General features: G+C 36.2%; 1 protein-coding gene across 2 annotated transcripts in view; it reads right to left on the bottom strand.

Annotated features, from left to right (window-relative positions):
- The window catches only part of DPP10 (dipeptidyl peptidase like 10), a 483,231-nt gene that overhangs the window by 25,338 nt on the left and 442,025 nt on the right, over nucleotides 1–15,868 (bottom strand). For both annotated transcript variants that reach the window (XM_035331004.1, XM_035331003.1), the window contains exons 11-16: nucleotides 11,377–11,500; nucleotides 9,175–9,213; nucleotides 7,529–7,636; nucleotides 3,116–3,207; nucleotides 1,655–1,702; nucleotides 828–949 (exon numbers count right to left, since the gene is read on the bottom strand). In XM_035331004.1, the coding sequence (XP_035186895.1) occupies nucleotides 828–949; nucleotides 1,655–1,702; nucleotides 3,116–3,207; nucleotides 7,529–7,636; nucleotides 9,175–9,213; nucleotides 11,377–11,500 (533 nt within the window). The remainder of the gene's footprint in view (nucleotides 1–827; nucleotides 950–1,654; nucleotides 1,703–3,115; nucleotides 3,208–7,528; nucleotides 7,637–9,174; nucleotides 9,214–11,376; nucleotides 11,501–15,868) is intronic.

Here is a 15,868-nt window from a genome sequence, read left to right on the forward strand (position 1 = left end):
CGTGTATTTCAGATCATGGGTTCTACTATTTTCATTCTGATGCCAGTTGAGCAAAAGTACTAGGGGAATGTTGTCTGTAAAATACTACAAGTTTCAAGGTTGATATGCCTAGCTATAAACTTTATCACTGATTGTCTCATGCTTTTCTGAACCCCTTTTTATAATCTCACTTATTTATCAGTGTTTATTTCCTGGGTGTAGGTTATAAAATTATTGGTGTGGAATGGCTCTGGTATTCTGTTTGTACATACCAGCTCTGAACTGGTGCCATTTAGTGCTACTGGAATGTACCTAGCAAAAAAAGCTGAAAGTTATTTATTGCAATTCAGTTGATAAAGAGGATCGGTCAATGTGGATTACTACACATGTGGATACTACACATACATATATTATATATCCATACACACATAGTGTTATAGTATTATATAGACATAGTGTTACAGTAAGAAGGCCCTCATTGTTTTAAACTAGTTATTGTTGCAGAAGATCAATCCCAATACGTAATATAATGAAGTTAATTAGTCTACTCTTTGTTATGAACCACAGTGACATCACTATAAAATCCCATATTTTTTGTAAAAGACTTTTATTCTGGGTGAATTTAAAAGTCAACATCCTTTACTAGGATTGAAGCAGCTTTCTGATATCACTTGCTTATTTGGCTTTTACACGGAACATTCTTACCTATTGTGTTGCAATAAGCTCTGTATAAAACTTTGAGTAATCCACTACTGAGCTAAATGTTAGACTCCAGCCTAATGTGCTTCTCAAGAAGCACATTAACTCAGAAGCAAACAGTATTATTACAAGCTATGCATTTGACCTACCTTTACAGTGCAGTAAAAAATGTCTATTCATGGGGCTAAACTTTGCACTGAAGTATGTACATTGGTCTTTCAGGAAGTTACATGAGAGGCACTGACGATTCAATGATCCCACTGTCGATACACTGGGGAAAAAAAAAAAAAAAGGAAAAAAAATCAGAAATTTCCATTGGAATAAAATAGAAGAACCAAGAATCAGCTTTTCAAAGTGGCAGAATTTGTTTCACTCCCCAAACCTGCCAAACTGTCACCATCTTATTTGGTGCCTGATGCAAACTGTTTTCAAAGGATGGAGTGAATTACCATTCTGTAAACTCGGCAACGTGGATAGGATCCAAAACGTACCCAAAGTAAGACTGGGATTTCAATAACTAACAGTGCCCTGGAGTAACAAAATTAGCAGGACACCATGAAAACCACCATTAACTTCAGACGTAAGCTCTGAGGTTTGTGTAAGGAGTTTTTGTTTTGTTTTGTTTTGTTTTTCCCAAACATTTTAAACTGCATGGTTGGAGCCCAAAAATATTACCTGTATTTGGAAGATTTTAATCAGTTTTAAAAAAAGACATATTACATGCTTGCCATTTAACCCATCTATTTCCATGTTATTAAAATGCTAGTAAAGACAAGTGTTAAAACATTTTCGTGAAGATTTTTTTTTATTTTTTTAACATAAAATATCATCAACTTTCCTAGTTTTGAACAGCTCAAGTGTAATCATTTTTACATAGTATGAATGTCTATCCAACCCCCAAAGCAACAATGATGTCAGTTCAGCACTTGTGGCTTGGGATGAAGATGCTGTTAACACAGCCACAGGTACTTCTTACCTGTGCAGCTGTCTTCCTCTTGGAGATTCTTCAGTACTTAAGAAATAACTGCACCCAAAAGATAAACAAAGTTAAATTCAGTTTGATAAACAGTCTGATCTGGGTGGTATTCAGATTGGTGTAAGACATCTTATATTACTTTTTCTTTTTTTCATATCATATTAGAAACTCCTAAGAATAAATTAAGATATTGTATACAGAATATTTATTTCAGATGTTATATTATTTCATATCAAAACAGCAATAAACATAGTATTTCATGGTTTCTGTTCAATTTCTGTAATGTCCAGGAGCTCCAGTAGCAACCAGGACCCCTTTCTGCACATAAATACAGAACAAAAAGTTCTTCCTTCACAGTGAGAGTTTGCAATATAAATCCAAGGAGCAGAAAAAGGTCACATTGAAATTATATCATAAAATACAATGGGCATTGTGATACCCAAAAGCCTTTTTGAGCTGTAGCCTCTTTTTTTCTACCTAGAGACAGAAACTAACACCCTGGGGAATGCTTTACAGGCAAGGTTATGTATGTGGAAAGCGGCTTAGTAGAGCTGCTGCAATAATATCAGAACAAGTCCTTGGTGTGTCCCAGATGACATTCCCAAAAAGCTTCTGCTTGCAAGGCAGAAGTCCTCTAAGGAAGTCCTCTCAGGTGGCTGAGACAACTCACCTGCAGTCTGCCATCTCTCTGCAGGCTGAGTGCGCCCCGTGACTCTGGAGATGACAGGCATTGTTGCAGCCACAAAATGTCCTTGCTGAAATATCATTTACTTCAAAGAAATCACAACTGAACACGTTTTTTGCTGTGTGCAGATAGATACAAAGGCTCACCAAGATTCACTAAAGTCATCTGGAGCCTTCAGACATTGTGTGTCAGTTCTTTACTGCTCCCAGAAATCACCAGTTATGTGGTACATTTCCTTTCCACTGTAATACCAAGAGGGGTTTTGGAAAAATTTCTCTTTCTTTGAATGATCTGGGCGAAAATCAGGGGTATAGGTAATGCTCTCCACATCATTTGATGTTAAGAGTTTGAGTCAGATCATCAAAGTCTAGAGGCTTCACATGGTAATCAAGCAAGCTGGAAAACGTAAGTATTTGGGGTTTTATCAAGTACTAAAAATTTAGTATGACTTGCTTTTCTGGAATCCAGGAAACGGCCACAAAAATGTTATTACTGCTGCATTGTGCATTGATTTCTTGTATTTAAAAACCATAATGAGGCAACTGATGTCACAGTATGTTCCTTTTCCCTCTGCATAAAGACACACACACTAATACACTGGCAGATAAATTGTCTGACAGCTGCATTTTATGTACTCAGGTGTGTACAATTTATGGTAATGCTCAAAAATGAAAGAAATATTGTTGCTTAATTTTAGATACACTATTTCCAGTTAAATGGATTCCATTTTAATAACTCAGATATTTTTATAAACAGACAAATCGAGTAGTGCTTACATCTTTTGACTATTTTCATCGTATGCCAGGATTTTAGTAACTTCCCAGTTTCCTGATGTCAGGTGTCTCACGCTGATCTGCTCACTTTTAGCCTAGAAAGAGATGGAATATATTAACTTTCATCTTACTTGTTACATTTTTCCTTGCCTAGCAGGATTGTTTGTGCATGTCATTACTGATTAGAGCTTTTTAATCTTTAATGTACAACATCTTTAATTCACAAAATCCACGTTTTGACAGGCTGAACTTTAAGGATCCTTTCTCTCCCGTATATAAAGCTTTCAAAGCCAATAATATCAATACAAATTCCAACACAATTTTTCTTTCAGTTGCCCATGTGCCAACAGATGATAGAATTCCTATATTTCAAGCTAAGGATCTTGTCATTGCACATAATTTATTTCTCTTAGCTTTTTTTTTTTTTTTTTTTTTTTTTCCCTTTACAGTGGCATAGCAGGGGAATATGACTCAGACTCCTCTAGCCCAAACTCTTCACACAGGGTGTGCTCACTAGGCTTTCAAGTTTACTGTCCGCTTGTAGTGAGCTAAGATTACCGACATGCTGCACCAACAGCACTGCCATAGAGATTTTCCTGCCTCTCTCCATGAGGAATGCAATACACCAACACGGACACAGAAGTTCACAGGACCTACATCTCATCACAATCCTTGCTCCAACAAGTACTCTGCAGAAGCCGCTCTTTATCTAGGGTATATAAGGAGAGTTTAATAGCCACAGAATTTTGACAATTGAATCAAATCCTTAAAAGTCAGGTGCTTGCTCCCTTCCATAAATTGTTTCTATCTAATGAAGAATGTGACAGCAGTTTTTCCAGCAAATGCACCAGGAACTGAATTAGGAAGCAACAGGATGCTATGCATACCTAACCTGAAGCAAAACCAAACTCTCTGGCAGCAAGCAGCAGCAGATTCCTCACCACACACAGGTTAAAAACAACAAAAGCTAGAGAGTGAGAAGCTTATCTGAGGGTGCTTGAGAGTGAAAAAGGTAAAATTCTTGCTTGGGTCGCTGCTTATTAAAACTTCTTAATGTATTACAGCATGAGCATGCTTGAAAAGTGTTTTTCTGTACAAGGCCTGGATATAAAAACTCCCATGTTTTCAAATCCAAGATTAACATTGTAAAGAAAAGAGGTAATGCTTCAGCTTATCTTTCATCTTTGCTGGGTGAAGCTTCCAGAATTACAAAGGAGGTCAGATGGAGGGTCCAGTGGTGCTTTCTGGCTTTATGCTCCCTGAACCTGGAGCACCAATCCATACCTGATCACAGTGGCCTTAATGTCCTACAAAAAGTCATAAAGCCAAAGAGTTTTTTTCCTTTTTTTTTTTATTACCTCTATTTCTCAACCATATCCTGTAAACTCTGAGCTTTACACCACCAACAGCAATACCTAGAAAGCAGAAGATACTCAAGGACTCCTAGGAAACGTGCCTGGTAATGGAAAGGCAAAAATGTGCCCCTTAGAAGTGATCTGTTTTCTAACAGATCCTCGAGGAAGGAATGGCCTAGAAACTGTATGACAAGTCTTGCAAGTGCCATCTGAATTTAGGATGCTGTACTAGGTGCTGTACATATTTTTATGATGCTGGTTCCTGTATTGAGAAAAGTTCTGATAGTAGTGACGTCTCCAGGAATGACTGAACTACAACTTTACTGTTAGTGACTATTTCCTTTCTGGAAAGAGATGAGCTGCAACTACTGAGATATTTAAATACTGAAATCACAGAATCTAACAAGGAACAGCAATAAAAAGCCCAGCCAAGCGTTAATAAACATGGTTATTTTTCAAGGTTACAGCCATGATACATAATTTATGAAGCTTGCAGGAAGTTCTTGCCTTGATCCATTAAAGTCACTTTAAAATTCTTTTGTGGTCAGAAAAAAGACTTTTTAGAGTTGTAAAACCCCAAGTAAGAAATTTCTGGATATGTAACATATGATTCAATCCCATTTTGAGGTTAGTTTGTTTTAAATATTTCATAAGTTGCTAAAAGCATTTGAACATAACAAAATACACATCTAGCCCTCTGCATTCAGGCAGTAAATAATCTATGATAGACAATAACCTTTTAAACAGTAGCCTCCCCCTTCAAAAAGATTTAATTAGATGCTTCTGCTAACCTGCTCTGATTATGTCATTGACACATGCTTTTCTAAAGTGCTAAGAAATGCAGCCCAAGAAAGACCATCATTTGTGCTGAAGACTGACAAACAAAACCATGATTAAATGAATCTAAAGCAAGCCATTAAAATTTACTTTTGTCACTGTATGTCCACTATATATGTGTTATGTCACCTTTCATGTTGGGTCTGTAAAATCATTTCACTTTTCCTGCAGTTTGAACTTTAACTTTGGCTGATTTTTGTTAATGAGATGATATCTGTACCAAATAATACAGAGAAATGAGACAAATACCAACATTAACCAAGCTCCATGGTGATAGAAGTGTGATCATGTGGGTACCGGTGGCCTGGTGGCTGCTTTACATTCTGCAGAGCACCCGTCATGCCACTGTGGCTCTCACAAGGTGTGACAAACCTCTGATGGGACAACAGACTTTATGTGTGACGGTTAATATAATTTTTATGCCTCCATGTTTGCTTTAGAAATAATGGACAATCAGATTAATGCAGTGTGTAAAACACATCATATAAACACATTTTGAGTCCTCCATTGTTCTGTACCAGCCCCATTACCATGCAGAATGTTGATCATTGATGAATAATGGTTGCTGCCTGAGATGTCACATTTCTTGCCTTCCTAGGAGCAGTTGTATACTTAAATACAAATTTGACATAGGTGGTACCACTTAGACTTGTTTATTCATGATTATAGTAGTCAAACCATAAAGTTTTTTAAATTATTTTTGGAGCTACACAGGTCCCAGGGCTCTAATTCTGCCTACCAGGGATAGAATACTAAACTCCTAATTATAAGCTTGACATTAAACATTATTTTAGAGGCACTAAAACATACGTTTAAAAGTATGTGTACTTTTAATTATCTTATTGAATAAGAGTTGGCTTAATCTTTTGTTTAAATGTTTTCACAAATTAGCATCAAGTTTCCTGGGTTCTTTAGTAGTAAAAATGTCACAGCATACATGTTTAAGGAAAATTTTATTGTAACATCCTTGGGAATGCTGAAAGATAATTGTCACATCTACATTGTTATTAATATTAATATTAATATTATTTTTAAGATACGTATTCATAATATTCGGAATGAAGCCAAAATATGACCAATTGACTAAATTGCTTTGTTCTGGTGCGAACTTTTTATTCCTTTAATACACCTTCACCCGATTCTCATCTGAGTTACTGTTTTCTTTAGAAGATAGAATTTGTCATGTCTTTGATCCTGTTTTTGTTCTCTGATTCTTCCTCAATATATTTACTCTAGCAAATGAGTATCTTCTTGCTTCTTCAGGTTAAAATTCCATTAAGGTTCTTTTGCTGTCTGCAGTATACTGTGAACATATTTCAGACTTAATAATGCTCACACCAGAACATTGTCATAAAGGGAGATAATAGAGTTGCCTGGTGCCAAGTCTGCTGTTCTGATGTTTTGGGTACCTTGATAATCCCTCCTGTGTCATATGGCTCTGCTAAAGCACCTGGATTAATGCTCTGCTGATTTAAATAGATGCCTTGGAGTGTTCTGTTCCAGGACATAATTTCCTTTATTAGGTCATCACAACTTCATGCCAGTGACCTTCAAAGTCATAGTACAAATATATCTTCTTTCAGATTCTTCTTTGGAGAAGCAGTGGCCCTGGGAAGTGGAAGCCACTGGAAAATATTGCAATGGGTAATAAAAGGGTCGTAATTTTTGCAGCATTTTAAGTTTTTGGTTTCATTTCCCTTTCTTGTTGTGTGCACACTCAGGATTCTGAATATTCCCAACCAAAATTTAAAATTACACATATATGTTTATGGTGTATATAACAAGGGTAAAAAAAAAAAAAAAAAAAAAAAACCCGGGGGGGGGGGGGGAAGGAAAGAAAAAAGTAATTCTGCAGGTCTCTTGAATTTCTGTGGCTATCAAACATTATTATTGACAGACAAGTTTAAAAAGAAAACATCTCTGCTTGGCTATAGAGGTGCAAACAAAACAAGAAACATTCCAGAGAGAGTACTTTGGAAGTACCTCTCATTTACAGATCTTACATGCCACCATAGCACATCTGTAAGGAAAGAGAAAGAACTCCACTAATTCTGTGAGAAGTTCTGCACAGAGTGGCAAACTGGACGGAGTAAATGACCACTTACATCCACAAAACCAAGGCTGAGAGTACTGAAGTGCAAAGTCTTTGCTTGGGTCAGATGTTCTCAATAAGGGTCTCACATAACATCTGGGATATTAAAAATACTCTGAACCAAAAACTTACCTGAACTAGAAACATAGCTATGTGGTGAAATTCACCCCGGCCTCCCTGCTTCACTGGGACAGTCATGAAGAATTTACTGCCATCCCTTGAGAAAACTGGTTCTTCATTCTATAAATATAAGATTGCTTTAGTTCATCCTGCTTTCCATTAAACTTTTTAAGAAGACATCACCAGGTTTCTTGCTGGTTTGCTTTTGTTGTTTGCCATGCTCTTAAGACAAATGAAAAAATAAATTCTTAGATTTTAAATATATTCTGCTAAAACTAAAAATAAATAAATAATTATACCACACAACCTGGTGGCTACAGCTACACGTAGCACATGAAGGTAGTTACTATTGTGTTTCCAGTAAAAGGTATGGTAGTCTCACCCCTAATGCAGTGGGATTTTCTAGGACACATTCCTTTACAGGCATGCAACTAATGACAGAAATAAATCCTACTACTGCTGATGAGAACAAAGGTTTCCAGAGCCTGTGTTCAGAAAAAAAACTTTACCAAGTACACATTTATGACTCATTAGTTTTTGATAAAGTTGTATGAAAAATAAAAAAACGCACATTGAAGTGGTATTCTGAATCGTGGCCTTGCCATAAACTGTAGACTGGTGTGACACCATTTCTCCATGTCTAACTTTATACAGAAGTATTAAAGGAAAACTGCTTTCTATAAAAGCATAGATTTTTACAGAAAATGATTTCTCATTTGCACACTGCAAAATGAAGCCTGAAATGTATTTTAAATAGAATGTGTTTCATCCATTTATTGGCTGGCTCTTCTGAAGCTATGAAAATGGAACCATTTGCTGACATATTAGCTCAATGTATTGTTCTGGGTATGAATTTAGAAATATTCCCATTCTTTCCAATTTTATCCCATATGACCTCTAATCTTTGAACTCATTTGTGCTTAATTTGATAAAATAATAATACAATAAAATAAAATAAATTACCACCACCAACAACAAAAATCAGCAGAGTATGTAGGATGTGTTGAAAAGGATTTGTTACATCTATCTTTGTTAAATCACAACACCATCTAAGACTTAGATAGGTACAGCTGGTTGTCCAAGTGCCTGCCTAGTCAATGCAGAGAGATCAGAAACCAAAGGGAACATTGCCTCTGAAACCCAGACAGGCGCCTCAGATCAACAGGCTGAATTGCTTTCTAGAAATGTGCATCTTATTCCTCCAGTGACATGCTAAATAGCAAAATGTCTTGTGTGATGCTAAGTGATGGGATTCCCACTATCAAAGAAGATGCCATCTGAATGTTTACATAGCCACTTCTATAATCCTCAGCTGTAAAAGTAAAGATCCTAAAAAGCAGCAAATTTTAGAAGTATTTTAATAGCTTTTAAAGTATTGAAATTATTTTAAATAGCTTATAAATAAGTAAAAATGATAATGAAGCAATGAGAAAACACTTTACTCTGAGACTGACAGAGCACTGCAACTGTTGCCCACAGAGGCTGTGGAGTCTCCTTCTCTGGAGATATTCAAGATCCGCCTGGATGCCATCCCGTGCAACATGCTCTACCCTACTTGGCAAGGGGGCTGGACTAGATGACCTTCAGAGGTCACTTCCAACCTCAACAATTCTGTGATTCTGTGAGTTATACACACAGGAACAGCATTTTTACCATACCTGTTTAGGAAGCCACAGGTCTGACTGCATTTCATATTTCTGTAAGAGAAAAAATGGCTTTTATGAAATGGCTCAAAAACATTTCACACATTCAGCAAAAGGTCTTTAGCTATTTCATGCTTTTTTTCCTACTGTGTTATAATCTTTACATCTCTTCTTTGGTACTTACATGACTGATAATTTAATTACAAAGTCAGCTGCTTTATTCTGAGTTTTTGGTAGAACACCACAGGGGACCTGACTTAAGAATGCCTTTTTCAATCCTTTTTGATTAGCTATCAAGAAGCTTTATGCATGCAGTCCTATTTGTTTTTTTTACCTCTAGGCATCATCTGACAACTGGATATATTTTAGGTTCTTCATCAACACTGGGCAAACAGCCAACACCAAACTCGAAGTGCAAGACCTTTTCAAATCACAATCCCCTGTTTTAATGGCTTGTAGTTTGGTGTCAGTGACGAGAAAAAAAAATATATATATATATATATTTACTGGTCATGCTCATATTTCAAATCATGCAATCTAAAAAAAAAAAAGTACGCATTGGAAAAAATGTAGAATGTATGTCAAATGTTGTAAATTGTCACAGTCACTCTGAAGTAATGAACATTTATTAGCTGTAGAAGCATCTGTACATACATGGCCTGCAAAATGAAAAAGCTGTGGCTACTATAACATCTGTTTTATACAGCATTTTTTGGAATTGAGAACGTGCAAAATGATTTTCAAAGGGTTTACAGTTGAAGAAAAAGTTTAGAAATATTTAGAACTGAAATCAAGTGGCATGATAGAAGGCTGTAATCTCACATTATGGCCTTTACTCATCTACTACTGAATTCAAGAGCATCACCTTGTCCTAGTGAATGCAGCACAGGCACAGCCCAGGGTTACAAACACAAGCCCTGTCTGAGTTGTGCTCACTGCACTGCTGGCCTTGCTTATCCACCTCTAAGGCCCTTCTCTGCACTTTATTTCTTCTGGAGTGGAATTTCTCTATCCCTGTCTCTTATAATATGTCCTGGATTACAGCTCCCTGGATACCTACTTCGGATAAATCCAATTGACCTTGGAGCACTTAAGGGTTTCCTTTCACAAACAACTGCTCACAGTGATTTGCTCAAATCACTTTCTTAAACTGACTTTCTTAAAAAATAGATAAATAAATAAAGGACAGAAGACTCACAGGAACCAGGCAGCAATACAATCAACAAATATCCATGTTCACAACCTTACCCCATGGTCTGGGGACTGATGATCAGTTTCTGAATCAGGAAAAGCAACCTGTACTATGGAGCAGTATTGCATAAAAGCAACAAGCTTAGAAATGTTCCCTAACACTTTAACATGATTTACTTTAGTGGCACGTGGATGAGAACCTTTTAACTCAGAGGCCAAACTTAGACCTGCATTAATCACTCATAAGCATCTACACTTCCAAATTATACCCTCTACTTTGGAGCATCTGTTGTTACTGATACTATAAATATTTCCCGGATAGGCAATATTTATACTTTTAGCTGGTTCAGGGAAGAGACTATGACTCAGAATGGGAAAGTGCCCAGCTGCATTCAAGATGCAAGAGTGACTGTGAAAATGGAGAGAAGTGCTGCAGGATTGTCAAATGTCAAAGCCTGGGTCAAAGGATGTGATGAGGCTGAGCTCAAATAGCGATAAGTATTTCAGCTCGGATTACTCTCAAAACTGAAATATCCCCATTGTTTTTCCATTTTATTTTTCTTAAAGTTATTTAAATCTGCTGTTGAATTTGCAGGAATTATCAACATTTTACATGTTTTCCTTAAGCGTATGTAAGCTGTGAGAGACAGAAAGATCTGAGATGAAACTCTATAGGGGAAGAGAGCAGAAATCAGGCAGCATGAAAATATCTGAAGGAAGACAAGTTTGCCACTGCACTAGCAATATCCATAGCACATGATGTTCAGCAGCTGCAGTTTCCACTGAAGTTAATGAATGAACAAAGCTGAGTAATTCTGAAAATGTCACTCAAAGTTGCTAATTGCATAAAATCATTTCACCAGATTTGGAATTTTCTCACATCTCTATTTTCTCTCTGTTGACTAATTACATTCAGCTTGCAACTATGGCATCTGCAAGCTGGTTTCCAAAAATCTTTTTCTGAACATGCAAACAAAATGCAGGAAGAAACTTTGAAAAGAAAGCTTGGGAAGAAACCTGACTTACCCTGCTGCAAGCCCCAGTTGTTGTTTCACAGACTGTAAGGATAGAGATATTCTGAGGTCTATTTAACCATCTGACCACAGCCTTGGTGTTGCTTACCCATTTCACCATGGTGATGTAATATTCCCTAAGTAAACAATGAAAACAAAATGTTCAGATCAATCCTATTCCAGACTAGACATTAAAAATATATATATACAGTTCATGAAATACTGAATAAAAAAAAGTATGGCTGTATTTGTACTGCATGACAGTTTCAGCAATAAGGGGTGGAGATAAAAACAAAAACAAAACAAACAAACAAAACAAAACAAACAAACAAACAAAAAAAACGCCCACCATCTGTGTTCCTGGAGGCAATAAGCAGGAATGCTCAATCCTAGTTCCTCTGGGATATTTGTACTCTGTTAGCACCTCCTTCTCAGACATTTGTAATACATAAACTGTAGCAACTGGAAACATATACTTGTGTAACATATGTCTGCAAACACACATAAACCATGTACTTGTTGGCCAGCTTAAAAAGCAACACTAAATTCCAACAGAAACAGAAATTTTCAAAATTGCTTCAGAATATACATATTTTTGCAAAAGAGTCCAGTCCAAAAAAAAAAAAAAAAAAAAAAAAGGTCTGTAATAGGGAGGTGAGATCACTTTAAAATGTCATATTATAAAATAACAAGGATTTTATTATGAGACCTCCACAGAAAACAAAGTCACACTAAGTATCCATGTGTGTCAGTTTACATTTTATCAAATTGCTTATAATATCAGACAAATTGTCTGTCCCTCCAGGCCTGTGGTGAAGCAAAGGAGGCTTCCTAAGTAGGGGCTAATGGTATGGAGTATCTGTGTCCTTCCCCCTCTGCAGTCACACCTTCGTAAGGCCGGTGACTGTGCATACAGAAGCCTGAAGAAATCCAAAATGATATGTTCAAAACACATATTTTCATGTATTTTAAGAACTGCCTTTCTCTCCCTGTACTTCAGTACCACTGACAGCATCCACAAGGTAAACAGCATCCACTGACCCCAGTGCCTGAATTATCCCAGAACCAAATTTAACAAAACAAAGCCTGAGCTGTTCCATTCAAAAAAGTCTGCAAGGAGGGAAGGAAACAGGAGATTTAATCATTCAGAATGCAGCTGATATAGTAATTAATTGTCCAAATCAAACCATATCATCATCTTCCATCACTGACATAAACTCCATGATCACTGAAGTGAAAGCAAAAGATCATTTATTTTTTTCTTCTCCCCTCTCATCAAGTATGCATACAAATGTGTTCAAATGTCAATAAATTAGGACTTGGTTTATCAGGAGTTTAGTATGGTGTATATACATGTAACAAAACACATCCTCCTGAAATTAAATACTGCCTCCAGGTAATATTCCTTTATAATTCGCATATTTCCAGTTAACTTGTTTCATAGACACAGTGCTCATACACATACAGAGAGCAGTGGTGGTGTCTCCCGTCAATAGATATAACCTAGTCAAAGTCTGTAAAAAAAAAAAGTCATATGTTTTATTAGACTGACTGCTACAGTTGAATATAAACAGAGAAGCCTTCAGGACAAAACCTGGTTTAGTTCTGAGGAAGCTGCTATCTGTCTGTGTCTCCAAACTTATGAGGTTGTTTTCAATTAATCTGTTGTTCTAGTAATGAAAATAAGCTCTGTCTCTCTTTCCCTCCAGGCCCAAATACACAAATGGACAGGGATTACTAGATCTAGATCCTCTGCATTTGTACATATACAAAGTTTCCTCACAACATCACTTCAAAGAGACTATGACTGCTTTCTGGACAAAGGACTGAAGCAAATCATGAAATAAAAACTACACTAGACCCTCAGTCTGAAACCATTTAACTAGGTGCTCTACAGTACTTTGCATGTTCAGAGCACAGCTTCCATTCCTCTTCAGGCATATCTCAAGTCAGACTGATCAGTCAGTACCGATGGAGGTTGTACAGGACTCACTTTATTGCAAGCTGGGTTTAATCAGGTGATGCATAAAAACAAGAGCTTCAAAACACCTTGACCAGACTGAGAGATATTCTTATTTTATAAATAGATATAAAATTCCACATTTCCTATCTAAATCTGTTGCTTTTCTTTGAATTAGGCTAAGGCAATTAGATAAGGCAAGAAATCTAAAGAAAGTACAGCTTTCCCTTAGGAAATAGGAACATATAATGTTTACAGCCAGTGCAACAGGCGGAGCTAGAACATTTCACAAGTGCCGTGGAGGTGCTGCAACACCAAGACAGGTGAACTCTTGGGGCCTGAAGGGAATGGAGTTTATTCAGTGAGAGAAAAATCTCCACTGTAGCTGCTAAGAAAGCAAATGCTTTTCCTGACCATATGACAATTATTATTTTTTTTGGAAGACTTGTAATGTGGTGAAATCTGGACTCATTTTTCAGTACTGATAAAAAGCACGTTAGATATCAAAAGTGTGTATCATCATTTGCCAAACTTGAAGTCCCAATTTTATTATTATTATTTTTTTAAATCACTCTTTCTTATAGAATGTTTTTTATTTATTTTGATTATCTCAACTGAGATGATCACAGCTGTGGGGGGTAGTTGAGCAATTTGCTAAAACATTTAGCAATGCTCAAGAGTGTTCAACACATCTTGTTTCACTTGTAAGTGGTGGATCTAGTTCAGCCCTAAGTACAGAACTTGCATTTTTTTTTTCCACTGAATAGGAAGGAGAATAATCAATAAATACCTTGACACTGCGTGGTAAAGCTTTAATAAAAAAGCCTGTGAATATATTTTTATCTTGCAGTCTTTGGCTGAATATTTAAGAGCTATTTGCTAAAAGGTATACTAGTGAATTAATCCTTTACATTAACCTTGTGAGGTAGGCATTGTTATTGCTAAGTTACAGAAGAAAGGAGGGAAAGAAGCTTGAAAGAAGTGACTAGACAGCATATCTAAGAAAAAGTGAAAACAAAACCCTGTGTTCTTAATAACAAATTGCCCTGTTGCATCTTTCCCACCTGAAGTTAGAATCAAATAAGCTTTCTTTTCAATAGCAACGCTGCCAGAAATATAATAAACTTCAGGGATTCATAAGCTGAGTTCTACTAGAAGTACATAAATACCCAAATAATTTTGTAGATTTAGAAATGCATAGATACAGAAAAAAAATAGTGTGGGTTGGAAGACGGTTATTTATGTAAGATCAATGTATTAAGCGTCTCCAGTTCCACTATAAAAGATTAATTAAAAATCAATTTAAATGCTTGAAATTTGCTATACAAAATCCAAAGGGTCTGACTGTATATTTCAGTCTCTTTAAAAGCAGGCATATATGAAATTAGAATGGAATATATGGAATCAGAATCATCTACCATATTTTTAGGCTTTGAAACTTTACTGGAAAAAATAATAAAAACGACTTACTTAATTTCTTAAAGTGCCTTTTAAAATGACGTGGTCAGCAGTGTCTGGGAATACTGCAGAGCCAATGCAGTTTGCTCACAGTGGTTAAGAACAGAGAAAGTAAACAGCAGAAGACCTCCACACTGAGACTTTCGAGAGCCAATGCACAGTTCTAGCAGAAAAATCTTTTCATCATGTGTGGCGGCACAGCTGTTATCTAGTAAATCAACTACCTTCTTTAATGTGGTAGTTCACGTTTTCTCAGTATTAGTAATTTCCACTTTGTAAAAGAAAGGTATTTTTCTTCTCGACGAGTCTAAAATCTAGCATGGGGTTTGAAAAATCATCCTACGTAATTTCTTAATGTCATATAATCAACCTTTTATCTGAATATCATCAGTTACTAAGATTCTTCAGGTGTCCTAAATTACAGTGGTTTGAACTGACCTCTTGCACACCACAGTGTTTTTTTTTCAAGATTTGTATTAGCTTTCCAACTGGAACTTTAGGAGCTAGTGGCGTATGAAGACACACAAATTTCACCTCATTTCTATGTTGTCTTTCTAGCACTAATGCAGTAGAAAATCATGTTTGCTACTGAAGAAAACATAATGTAATTGTACAAATGGAATAGAAATACCAAAGGGATAACTGAAATTGCACAGAATGCAACCATATGTTAAAAGAAAGGCTGACAATCTTTTTGTGATATTATCAGTTCACAGTAGAATAAATTTATCCACAAAATAAAACTTTAAAGAATAAAATTAAAAATTTGCCACAGTTTGGACAGATCTGTTACTTTTTAGGGTTATAAATAACAGAAGCCCCATTCCCTACCCATTCGTGTTGTTTCACTGAGTCGTAGTATAACTGTCCCACAATAGCAGTTGGTGATGACTTGTGCATTATGTAATTCCAACATGTGTCTACCCTGAAAGATCCGCAAAGCTATATATGATAGTGTTCCCTTCCATCTGATTGTGAAAAGCTCTTATTGCTTACTTACTAAAGACTCTACAATGAATTGATTAGAAAGGCAGTAAGAGAAAATAAAATAAAATAAAATAAAATAAAATAAAATAAAATAAAATAA

The sequence above is a fragment of the Oxyura jamaicensis genome, chromosome 7 (assembly GCF_011077185.1).
Source record: "Oxyura jamaicensis isolate SHBP4307 breed ruddy duck chromosome 7, BPBGC_Ojam_1.0, whole genome shotgun sequence".
Classification (NCBI taxonomy): domain Eukaryota; kingdom Metazoa; phylum Chordata; class Aves; order Anseriformes; family Anatidae; genus Oxyura; species Oxyura jamaicensis.